The sequence below is a fragment of the Mustela nigripes genome, chromosome 8 (assembly GCF_022355385.1).
Source record: "Mustela nigripes isolate SB6536 chromosome 8, MUSNIG.SB6536, whole genome shotgun sequence".
NCBI lineage: Eukaryota > Metazoa > Chordata > Mammalia > Carnivora > Mustelidae > Mustela > Mustela nigripes.
The window spans coordinates 179,710-192,500 of NC_081564.1; the positions used below are offsets into that span (position 1 = coordinate 179,710).

At 52.7% G+C, this 12,791-nt stretch overlaps 1 protein-coding gene across 2 annotated transcripts in view; it reads right to left on the bottom strand.

The window, feature by feature from the left end:
* The window catches only part of ZNF140 (zinc finger protein 140), a 13,875-nt gene extending 5,814 nt beyond the window's left edge, over nt 1–8,061 (bottom strand). Inside the window, exons 1-4 of one of the 2 annotated variants that reach the window (XM_059408101.1) lie at nt 8,008–8,061; nt 4,954–5,080; nt 4,308–4,403; nt 2,950–3,052 (exon numbers count right to left, since the gene is read on the bottom strand). In XM_059408101.1, the coding sequence (XP_059264084.1) occupies nt 2,950–3,052; nt 4,308–4,382 (178 nt within the window). In that variant the 5' untranslated portion in view covers nt 4,383–4,403; nt 4,954–5,080; nt 8,008–8,061. Of the gene's footprint in view, nt 1–2,949; nt 3,053–4,307; nt 4,404–4,953; nt 5,093–8,007 lie in introns of those variants that run through there. The other variant, XM_059408100.1, reaches the window with a different exon arrangement.
* Nucleotides 8,062–12,791: the final 4,730 nt, after the last annotated feature.

Below are 12,791 nucleotides of genomic sequence, written 5' to 3' on the forward strand. Positions count from 1 at the left end.
CCTTATCAATAGCACAAATTTCCAGAGGCAAATAACTCTTGGTTCCTGAAGCCCTAATGTCCCCCTCCCACCATAAACTGGAAGAGATTGGGGTAGAAGGGAATGTAAATGATAGTCGGATCATAATGCCCCACCAAGAATCCCCCAATTATCTTGATGTTAGTGCCTGACCTAAAGACGACATTGATCAAGCCATAAGGGCAAAGACTCCCCCCGGCACCTTGTAGGCCCTCCCTAGCATGTGAGAACTCTGTCGAAATCTCCCATTCCTTCACCACCTCCCCCCAACCGTGGGGTATATAACACGCCCACCTTCACAACCCGGGGCGGCCGCATCTCTGCCTGCCCACGGGCCCTGTCCCCGTGCTCTAATAAATCACCTTTTGCACCAACGACATCTCAAGAATTCTTTCTTTAGTCGTCGGCTCCGAACCTCCTCACCCCACCGAACCTGACTTAGGTTCTGGGACTTCATCATTACCAGTAGATATGGCTTGCAAGATCCAACATCCACTCATGAAGAAACTCAACAAACTAGGAATAGCGTGGAATTTCCTCAAGTTGCAAAGAACATCAAAAACCGTATAGCTAACACCCTATTAATGGTGAGAAATTTGAAGCTTTCCTGCTAAAACCAAGAACACTGCAAGGAGGTCCTTCACAGCACTGTTTGTTTTTTTTTTTTTAAAGACCTATTTATTTCAGTGAGAGAAAGGAAGTGCGGGGGGAAGGGGCAGAGGGAGAGGGAGAGAAACCCCAGCGGACTCCCACACTGAGTGCAGAGCCTGACATACGGCTCAATCTCACAACCCTGAGGTCAGATTTAAGCTGAAACCAAGAGGGAGATGCTTAACCAACTGCGGCACCCAGGTGCAGCTCAGCACTACTTTTCAATGCTATAACGGTTCTTAGCGAATGCAACAAGACAAGAAAAGTAAGTAAAAGGTATACAGATTGGCAGAGAAGAAATAAAACTTTTTTTTGGTAGATGACACTATTATCTATGCAAAGAATCTGAAAAATGTTACCAAAAAAGTGGAGTAATTATAACAAAATTGCAGGATGTAAAGTTAATGTATAAAAGTCAGTTTTTTGGGGCCCCTGGGTGGCTCAGTGGGTTGGAGCCTCTCCTTCGGCTCGGGTCATGATCCCAGAGGCCTGGGATCAAGCCCCGCATCGGGCTCTCTGCTCAGCTGGGAGCCTGCTTCCTCCTCTCTCTCCCTGCCTGCCTCTCTGCCTGCTTGTGATCTCTCTCTGTCGAATGAAGAAATAAATAAGATCTTTAAAAAAAAAAAAAAGAAGAAGAAGCAAAAGACCTACAATACCTAATGGGATACCAAAGGAAAAGAACACAGCCATAAACCTGGCACTACCTGACTTCAAGACTTCCTGTAAACGGACAGTAATGAAGACGGTGCGGTACCAGTGAAAGATGAGACGATCAGATCAATAGAGCAGAACAGAGAGCTCAGGAATGGAGCTGCCTAATTACACTCAACTGATCTCTCACAAGGCGACACAGAAAACACTAAGGAGCAAGGACGGCTTCTCAACAAACGCTCCTAGAACAACCATGTACCCACATGCAAAAATGAATTTAGATACAGACCTTACACTCTTGACTAAAATTAACTTAAAATAGATCATAGACCTAAGCCTAAAACACAAAAATATAAAACTCCTAGAAGATAACATAGGGGGAACCTAGATGACCTTAGGTATGACAATGACTTTTTAGATACAGCAACCAGAGTCATGATCCAGGAAAACAATTGACAAACTGGGCATCATTAAAATAGAAAAGCTCTGCTCTGCAAAAGCCAACATCAAGAGAATGAGAAGACAGGTCACAAACGGAGAAAATATGTGCAAAAGACATATCTAATAAGACAGTATCCAGGGCACCTGGGTGGTTCAGTAGGTTAAGCCTCTGCCTTCGGCTCAGGTCATAATCTCAGGGTCCTGGGATCAAGTCCCATATCAGGCTCCCTACTCCACAGGGAGCCTGCTTCCTCCTCTCTCTCTGCCTGCCTCTCTGCCTACTTGTGATCTCTCTGTCAAATAAATAAATAAAAATCTGTTTAAAAAAAAAAAAAGACCTTGTATCCAAAATATACAAAGAACTCTTAAAACTCAACAATAAGAAAAAGAACAATATACTTTAAAAATGGGCAAAAGAGGGGCACCTGGTGGCTCAGTGGGTTAAGCCACTGCCTTCGGCTCGGGTCATGATCTCAGGGTCCTGGGATCGAGTCCCGCATCAGGCTCTCTGCTCCGGCGGGGAGCCTGCTTCCTCCTCTCTCTCTGCCTGCCTCTCTGCCTGCTTGTGATCTCTCTCTCTGTCAAATAAATAAATAAAATCTTAAAAAAAAAAAAAAAGGGGCAAAAGACCTGAACAGCAACATGACCAAGGAATATATATAGATGGCAAGAATATGGGAAGATATTCAACATCACATGCCATGAGAAAATTCTTTTTTTTTTTTTTAAAGAATTTATTTATTTATTTATTTGACAAAGAGAGAGATCACAAGTAGGCAGAGAGAGGGAGAGAAACAGAGCTCCCACTGAGCAGAGAGCCCGATGCAAGGCTCGATCCCAGGACCCTGGAATCATGACCTGAGCCAAAGGCAGAGGCTTTAACCCACTAAGCCACCCAGGTGCCCCGCCATGAGAAAATTCTAAATTAAAATGAAGAGCGCCTGGGTGGCTCTGTCAGTTAAATGGCTGCCTTTGGTTAGACAACTTTTCTACCTTTGTCCTTTACCTCACTTCCCTTGTACATACTTCGAACAGTTTTGTTGCTCTTACAAGAGTAAGGAGAGGACACTGTTCTTCAACTCCTACTGGAAAAGGGAAGTCGCCCGGCACCTGCTCCAGTCCACGACTTCCGCCCACCCCCGTTCTCTCCTGCCCTCCTGAAAGTCTGCGGCACAGGAGAGTCATTACCACCACGGCTCTCACAGCTGCAGCTGTTTCCATGGCACCTGCTCCTGTCCCTCATCTGGGTCTCCGAGCCGCTGCTTCTCTGTCCGGGTAAGCACTCCTCCTGCTTTCTCAGGGACAGATCACGTACTGCCATTAGAAGCTTCAGAATCAACTGAAGAACTTGCACAACTTTTCATCGATGAAGAATTTAAGCTCCGTAGATCTTCCCTGTCAGAATCTTCCGGGGGGGGGGGGGGGGGGGGGGCATGGCCATTTATTTTTAAAGAGCTTCACCAGCAATTTTGTTATTAACCCAAGGTGACAACTCAGTCTCATGGCTTCAATTTTTGCTTAATACTAAAATTCCCACATGTACATCTCTAACTGGAACTTTTTCCTACCATAGATTCCAACAGCTCGGTGCAAATCCTCACTTGGAAATACCATCCTCTACCTACACCAAGCTTATCTCAAATGAATTCATCACTTTTTCTCCAAAACGGATCCTTTTCCTGTCTTTTACGTTTCTATTACTACTACACCTGTGCATTATCACACAGGCCTAAAACACCACCTGGAGTTCCTTTCTCCTTACTGCTGAATTGCAAATTTGAGGACACGTAAGTTACTTCCAGACCTATTTTATCTCACTAGGCTATAACTTCTTTGATAGTTATTACACTCTTTTATACTTTCTCCTCCTTGTAGCACCTAAGAGAAAGTCTTTTAAATAAATATTCAGCCAAGGACGCCTGGGTGGCTCAGTCAGTTAAGCCCCTGCCTTCGGCTTGGGTCATGATCCCAGGGTCCTGGGATCGAGTCCTGCATCGGGCTCCTTGCTCAGTGGGGAGCCTGCGTCTCCCTCTGCCTCTGCCTCCCACTCTGCCTGCTTGTGCTCTCTGTCTCTCTGACAAATAAATAAATAAATAAAATCTTTTAAAAGTAAATAAATAAATATTAGGAGAATGTGTGAGTGAATGAATAAGCCCATCAACTGACCAAAAAGTAACGAATTAGTCTTTCCAAGATGGTTAAACAGAACAAAGTTTACAGAAAAAATATATACCTTTTAATTTAGGCAACAGAAACATAGGTCAGTTTCAAAAAAGAAAGGGAGAAATAGTCAAAAAGAAATGAAACTTAGAGCCCAGACAGAGCTCACAATGGAAAGAAAGAACACATCCGTCTGTGAGAAAGTAAGGAAAGGATAAGAGAATTGAAGACAGACTGGTAAGAGGACGCAACGTGGTTCCTTATGGGGCTATGGACAAGATTTCATAGTCCCCATATGTCTTGTATCGTTAAGGGAAAACTTTACAACCAACATATGAAAGTACCGCTTCCGCCCGGACTAGCTGGGTCGTTATTAACTCACTCACCTGAAAACAGACCTCCTCCCACAGCTCCGTTATCCGGCCAGGGGTCCCTCCCTTGCTCCAGTAAGGAAACCACATGTGGCTTAGAAATGTTAAGACCTATTTGCGGAAAATGAAATAAATTCAATTATCAGTCCTTGAGTCCCTAGAAAAAGGACATTAAAAGAAACATCAGCTGTAAATATGAGAGATATCTAAGGATTAAGTGGCTATAATCCATCTTGAAAAATAAAAAACTGGTGACTGGGTGTCTCAGACAGTAGAGCATGCATCCCGGGTTTTAAGTTCGAGCCCCACACTGGGTGTATAAATTACTTATAAAAATTGCTAAAAAAAAGGGGGGGGGGCGTCTGGGTGGCTCAGTGGGTTAAGCCTCTGTCTTCGGCTCAGGTCATGATCCCAGGGTCCTGGGATCAAGCGCCATGTCAGGCTCTCTGCTCAGCGGGGAGCCTGCTTCTCCCTCTCTCTCTGCCTGCTTCTCTGCCTGCCTGTGATCTCTGTCAAATAAATAAATAAAATCTTAAAAAAAAAAAGTTAAAAAACAATCAAAAAGAAAACTTACACATTCCCTGTGGGAATATTCAATCTGAAAACCAAGATTCACGGAGCCATCCCAAAGTTCAAATTCTGAGAGGAGGAACATGCTTACCCAGTGAGACCAGGTGGCCGTAGTTCTCCAACATCACATGTCTGTACAGATCCCTCTGAGCAGGCTGGAGCCACTCCCACTCCTCCTGGGAGAAGTCAATGGCCACATCTCTGAAAGTCACTGACCCCTGAAAGGACATACAGTTACCTGCACCACCGACGCCCAGGCTCCCAAAGATGCTCGCCAAGGAGTAAAGGGAGTCCCACGGCGCAGAGCAGACAGTGGACACAAGCAGCAGTAATGGGAGCTTCCAGAATTCTAAGTGATTGTTAAGACTGTAAGTAAGAGCCTGGCTGTTTCATTTATTTCATATTATTTTCTGAAGAAAAACAGAAAAAATAAACCCAATTTGTCCTGAGATCATTTACAACTTTGTGAAAGATAAAGGGAGTATCCACAAGAACAACATCGATTCCTGGCTTTTTGTTGTCAAGTTCCTAGAATCTTACAACACTGAATAGTGAGGACAAGCCCTTTGTGTGTAACAATGTTCACTTTCCGTAGTGGCAGCCCTGCTAACTGACAAGGGAGCAGAAGGCAAGCTGGGGACAAAGCTCAAGCTGACACCCCCAGGTGGGTTCTCTGGAACATTCCTCAGGCACTCCTGAAGGGAAAACAAGTGGTTCGTTTACAGCGATTAAAGTTCTGTGAGACGGGAGTCTCCCTCAGTTCACAAACATCTTAGTGATTTACAAGAAAAAAGTCTTCTTCTTCTTCTTCTTCTTCTTTTTTTCAAGATTTATTTATTTGACAGAGACACACACAGTGAGAGAGGAAACACAAGCAGGGGGAACGGAAGAGGGAGAAGCAAGCTTCCCACCAAGCAGGGAGCCTGATGTGGGGCTGGATCCCAGGACCTGGGGAGAAGGCAGATGCTTCACCAACGTGCACCCAGGAGAAATGTATTCTTACCGATAACCTAACTTCTGGAAGGAAACTCCCAACTGCCTCAAGGACAATCACCTTGACAATGGCAAGGCCTCCAATATCTTGTAGGTCCTCTTTAGCATACCAAAGTTCTTTTGAATTCCTCCCTTTTGGGGCACCTGGGTCATTCAGTGGTTAACCCGTTGTGATCCCACACTGGGCTCCCCGCTCCAAGGGAAGCGTGTTTCTCCCTCTCCCTCTGGCTGTCTCTCTGTCAAATAAATAAATAAAATCTTACAACAACAAAAACAAAATCAAAACCCTCCCTTTTCCTTACCTCCCCCAACTGCCCCGTCTGTCATCAGTCACCCCTCACAGCTTCTTTCTGCCCTTGGGTCCTGCCCCTGGGTTTTAATAAAGTCATCTTTTTTGCACCAAAGACGCCTCAAGAATTCTTTGTTAGCCGTCAGCTCCGGCCCCCACCTACATTAAAAACTTCATTGGGGCGCCTGGGTGGCTCAGTGGGTTGAGCCGCCGCCTTCGGCTCAGGTCATGATCTCAGGGTCCTGCGATTGAGCCCCGCATCGGGCTCTCTGCTCAGCAGGAGCCTGATTCCTCCTCTCTCTCTCTCTGCCTGCCTCTCTGCCTGCTTGTGATCTCTCTCTCTGTCAAATAAATAAATAAAATATTTTTTAAAAAAAAAGAACTGACTAGAGCAGACAGCAGCAGCACCCCTGAAAAGGGGCATGCACTCAAGTGCCCGCAGCGGTCCCACTCCCGAGGCGCAGCTGTGAAACCGAGGGGTAACCGAGCGGTGTCCCAGACAAGCAGGGTGCGCAGCCGGGCTGTCACGACTGCCCAAGAAGAAACGCAACACCTCCCCGGACGGAACCTGAAACCTTTCCGCTCAGGGCTGGGGGTAACAGTGCGCCCCACTTGGCAGTCCGGGTTTGCCCGGCTTAAATAATCCGCATGATCATTAAGCATGGACAGAAATTTTAAAAGGCACCAAACTAAGAAGAGCCGCAGGTGTACGGTAGTTATTTTACAGTTTAAAAAAGTTGTTCCGCGGCGCCTGGGGGGCTCAGTGGGTAAAGCCTCTGCCTGCGGCTCAGGTCCCGACCCCAGGGTCCTGGGATCGAGCCCCGCATCGGGCTCTGCTCGGCGGCCAGGCGGCTTCTGCCGCTCCCTGCGCGGCCCCCAGCCCGCACCCTCCAGAAAGAGCCCCTCTGCCCGTCCTCCCTCCCCCACCACAAGAACGTGTTCAAAGACCGTCGACAAGTAACGCTATTGCCCAAACGGCGGACTCCGCGGCGCGGACGGAAACCGCACGGCCCGGCCCGACGCGGGAGCATCTGGACCTGGAGACAAACGGGACGCCAAGTCGAGAAGCGGAACCGATGGCCCGAGTCGGGACGGTCGCCCTTCCTCCCCGCGGCGGGGAAGCGGCCGCAGCTCTGCTCCCGCGCCGGCCCCGGCCCCGGCCCCGGCCCCGGGACGGGCCGCGCGTCGGGATCGCTGGGAAGAGACGACCGCAGCGCGGCCCGCAGCCGCACGGCCAGGGTCTCCGGTTCCGACGGGCCGGGCCGGAGCCGGGGGACCGTGACCCGCAGGAAGCTCCCCGGTGGCGCGGACGCTGCTGGTCCGGGGACCCCGCGGACCGCGGCGCCGGAAGCAGGCGCCCGACCACAGCACGGGGTAGGCGGGCCGCCGCGGCCCCAGCTCCGGGAAAGGAGGCACATCGCCTCCGCGGCTCCCGCGGCCCAGAACCCCCGGCGCCGGGAGGGCTCCGCGCGCCGCTCACGCCCCCGTCCGCGCGGCGCGGGGCTCCCGGACAGCGGCGGCCGGCCTGAGCGCGCGGCCGCGTCCGGGCAAGGGGACGGGGCGGCTTACCTGAGGCATGTCGCGGCCGGCGCGGACGGCGGGGCCGGGCACGGCAGAGCTGGCGCGGAGAGAACGAAGCCCCGAGCGCGGGCCCCTCCGCCCCCAGCCACGGCGCGCGTCCGGGCCGCCCGGAGCTGACCCCCAGCCCCGCCGCCCCTCCGCCTTCTGCGGGGTCACAGGACGGCGCGCTTCCTCGGCGCCTCGGGCCCGGTGGGCGAGGCGGTCCGGAGCCCCGGACGGAGCCTCGGGCGCGGGCCCCCCGGAGGCGAGCGCGGCGCGGACAGGGAGGGCCGCTCTACGTACCCGGGGCACGACGACGGCCGGAACGCCCCGCGCCTGCGCGCACAGCAACAGAGCCGGCGGGCCTCGGACGACTACACGTCCCAGGAGCCACCGCGGCCCCCGGGGGGTGGCAGGGCCGCCCTCACCCGCGACGCCTGCCGGAACGCCCCGCGCCTGCGCATTCAGCGCGAGCGCCGGTGTGCGCCGCGGTCCCAGGACCCGCCGCGGCCGGGCTGTGAGGTCCCTCACACTCGGGGACTCCTGGAGCGCCCCGCGGGGGACTGAATGGCGCCTCGAGACAAGTGCCCTTGGCCTGTTACGACTCCCAGAAAGCCCCATGCCCGCAGCCGAGACCTAGAGCCTAAGCAGGAGCGGAGAGACCCGCGGCGCGCGGCTGTGGCAGCCCGAGTCCCCGCGTGAGGGACCGCGGTCGCGACAGACCGCGCGTCCGGCCGGCGAAGGCCCCCGTGGGCGGGCCCAGGCGCTGCAGCCCCGGGGCGGGCCCCGCTCCTCGTTCTCGCGGCTCCGAGCCGCCCGGACGCCTCCGGAAAGCGGAGCTGGTTGGCGGCCCCGCCAGACCGACCTGGGAGCTCCTTGCCTCCGTGCGCCGCGGGGAGCGGTGCTGGCCGGCCCGGCCCGCCCAGACGGGCTCGGAGCCCCGGTGCGGCGGGAGGACGACCTGTCCAGCTCCACGTGCAGGTTCGCGGGAGGCGGCCCTCGGGGACGGGGAGCGCGTGGCCGGAGGAGGGAGCGGCGTCTGCGGACACGTCCGTGCCGGCAAGTGGCAGGAGCGAGGGAAGGAGGGAGTCCGCGGCTGGTCCGTCCCGGGGCCCTGGGGTCGTGACCCGAGCCGAAGGCAGTCGCCCAACCCGCCGGGCCACCCAGGCGCCCGTCAGCTTTCCCCTTCCGAGCTGACATTACCAGTCCGGTGTCCGCCGACAGGTGAGTGGGGGGCGCTGGGATGAGCCTGTGGCTTCGGCTCGGGTGGTGATCCCGGGGTGCTGGGGTGGAGCCCCGCGTGGGGGACCGCGGGGAGCCTGCTCCCCTCTCTCCGCCTGCCTGTGTCTCTGTCAGATGAATACATCAAACCTTTAACAACGGCAGGTGCACGGGTGGACGCGCCGCGGCCCACCGCCCCTCGGGACGGCTGTGAAAACGGCCCCGACGACGTGACACGGCGTCCACAGGTCACTGGGTGCGCGACTCCATTGCCACGAAGCTGCAGCACCGGTAGGAGACCCGTGGTCGGGGTCCGGCTGGGAGTGGAATCGGACTGGGACGTCCTCCGCGGCGGCCGGGGGCAGTGACCTGGGCGTGGCCATTACTCAGAACCGGGCGCTTCGGCTCAGTATTCAGTAGGTGCATTTTGTCCAACTTTCATCAATAAAATGTATTTCTAAAACGGGGTTTTGAAGAAGGAATGAAAGTGAAGAGACTAAAACTGGTTAAAGGACACCGAAACCGAAACGGAACCACAGAGCCTGCCTACCGCCCCGGAAGGCGGCCGTCGCTGCGGAGGCTGCGCTGGGTTAGGGTCAGTCGCAACTGCTGCATCGGAAGTAGGGCCAGCAGGTGTCCGGGGAAGCGCACACCTTCGAGGCCCGCCGTCTGTGCCAGTGACCGGAAGAAAGCCAGGACACCCCTTTAAGTAAAGGGCAAGTTAGTCAAGTCCACACGGCACCCCACACCGAGGGACAGTGCCTCGTGGGCCTCTCTGAAGTTGGAAGGCACCGGGCAGGGCTCCCCACGGCCGTCGTTGGTAAAGCGTCCGATGTGGACGGCACCGGGAGCACCAGCGCTCCGCGGCCAGCACGGGGTGGGTGTGAGGCTTCCTCGGCTGAGCTCCCGAGCAGCAGAGGCCTAGCTGTGGGAAGCACCCAAGGCAGAGCGGATGCCCTCGGAAGTCTCCCAGCTCCGAAGAGCTCTCCGGTTCTGTAGCAAAGCCCGGTTTCGGGCATAGAAAAGCAGAGTCTCCCACACCACAGGGCCCTCACGGAGCCTGCACCCGTCCCAGCATGTGATTTTGTACCTGGTCCGAGGGGCCCCGTCAGGGTCGCGGTTGGCTGCTGAATTCATTGTACTGTGGAACGTTCATCTGGTGCCAGGCCCCGGGGAGCGCCTAAAGCCCAGCGCAAGAGGAAGTAACTCACCGATGCATCATGTATGGTCTGGAAGGACTGCGGGCTCACGGGAGCCCCTCCGTTGGTGGAGCCCCCGAGAGGACCCTGGCCAGTGGTCCAAGCTATGAGCAGTGCCCTGAGGCATGTACATCACAGATGGAGGGACGGTTGGAAGCCCCGAGACGCACAGATATCCCGGCAGAGGTGACTCACTTGGCTGGTTGGTAGGATCCGGACGGGAACAAAGCCAACAGGGACGGGCCGAGGAAGTCAGGGAAGGGGAATGTGGCTGAACTCTGCACTCGGGCAGTGGGCACGAAGCAGGTGGAATTTTAGATCTCGCATGAATGCCTAGGACGGTCAGAGAAAGCAGACGGGAGCAGTGTGACTCTTGCACATACTGGCTAGCCTCAGGTCCAGTGGGCCACTTGAAGGCACAGTAAGTATAATAATGGGCTCCTGGTCATGGCGAAACCCTTGAGTGTTATTCGGTTACCCAGAAGCAGTCAGCCTGACAGATGGTAAGATGGTCTATTGATGATTCCTTAGTTTACAGCATGGACTTCTGACCCAATTATTGGGTCGATACTTAAGAATTTCCAGCTTCTACGTTTTTGATTATAGAGATAAGATTTTCTAAGCTATTTTGGCCCTGTAGACCCCAGGATCAATTAGCCGCTTCCAGAGTTGCCTGCATGGACAGCAGTTTCAGTTACCATGCTAACCTTAAGCCTACCACAGTAACCCTGCCATCTTGTCTCCCTAAATTAAATTCTGCTACTAGGCCTGTTCTACCACAGAACCCTGGAGTCTCCTTTCATATCAGGAACCTGACTTTGGGGCACCCTTGGCCCCAAGCATAGCAATTAGCACATTTTTACAGGATGCTGGTGCTTCTCTTACCCACTAATTTCTCAGTGCCCCTCTTGAAGGTCAAGATTGGGGAAACTGGTGAGTGCATTACCCATAACAGACCTACAGCATCTTATTTCCTTAAATCCCTATACTATGCCAAGGAGTTCCTGACCTCCTGCCTTTGTGTTGGCCTCTGTTAAGTCCAGGATTTCAGAAAATCAACTGAACACAAATACTGATGGCTCAACAAAATCAAGACCTTATTTCATAAAAGCTGACAAATGGGCAAATTTCTGCCAAGATGGAATGAGAATAAAAGAGAATTCACAAATATAAATGAAAAGTTCAGTGTGACTACAGAGGAGATCCAAAGTCAGCATTTATCATTTTAATTATAATTAAAATTATATTTTATATTTGTATATTATGTTTTTATTTATATATTAAATATATTTAGAATATATTTATTTTATATTATATTTTTATATATTTATATTTTATATTATATTTTATATAATTATAATTCCGTAAACGTAAATTGCCGCAGACAACAGCTTACCAAAACTCCCTGAATCGTATGTATAGAGCAAAGCAAGTCACATGCTATCTTCCACAGTAAGCTGCTCACCTTCTCAGGGCTTATAACCTTGTTCCTGGAATGTACTTGGGGTATCGGGACCTCCAACATGCCAGCCCCTTCTCCACCATCTCACTGGATGGGCTTGATTTCACTGGTACCGGACCATGTGCAGATAGCCTGGACCGACCTCTGCGGACTGTGATGGCAGCCCTGGGGCAAACCGTGATGTGTGATGTGGTCTGCTCAATGCTGATACAGACATCTGATCTCTTCCTGAGTGGGATAAAAAGAATGCATTTGTCGAATCAAATCTGTGCTGTCTGATGTCTGATCTCTTCCTGAGTGGAACCTGTGTACCTGAGGGCATATAAATCTGCTTTAGAAGACAGTGCCAGGTCTGCAAGCAGGACCATTACTTGGTTGAACTTGTCTGTAGTCTGTAGTCCGTGTGGTCTGTAGGGTTTCCCGAGCTCCTAAACAGCCTGAACTACTGAACTAGATAGCGGTGTGAGAGGCACTCTACCAACGTATCCCAAAGATCTAGAGGAGCACTACTCTCTGCCACTCCCTCCCGTCCAAGCGCAGTGCTGTTTTTGATGTACTATCCTCTCTGGAAGTACATGTCAGAGGCCTCCCTCTCTTGCCTTCCCCACTGCAGTGACCCTCAGCCGAAGACCAGGGATCCAGAGCAGGGGTTAATCCAATCGCCAAGAATGCCAATCTGTCCAACAGTACAGAACCTTTCTTACAGGGCTGATTTCGCTACTGCCGTTAGTGAATGTCCAAAACAAGGGAACCAGAGCTGAGCCCCCCAGTACAGCACTGTTCCCTGGGACTTGGTGTCAAGTTGACCATTTTGCCAAAAGGCCACCATTCTCACAATAGAAAGCATAACCCAGGTAGGGGTTTTCTTTCCTGACCACAGTACCTAGGCCAGCACCCCTATCCAAAGATGACAAAACAGGGGCGCCTGGGTGGCTCAGCTGAAGCATCCACCTTCGGCTCAGGTCATGATCTCAGGGTCCTGGGATGGAGCCCCATGTCGGGCTCTTGGCTCAGCAGGGAGCCTGCTTGTCCTTCTGCTGCTCCCCCTGCTTGTGTGCTCTCTCTCCCTTAAATAAAAATCTTTTAAAAAGCGCAGGGGGTGGGGGAGGTCACTTACAAAATGATTGAACAGGATAGGACCTCGTACACTGTCTCAGGCCAGAAGAACAACTCTGCTGCAAAGTGGGGGGGAGGGGGGAGGGAAC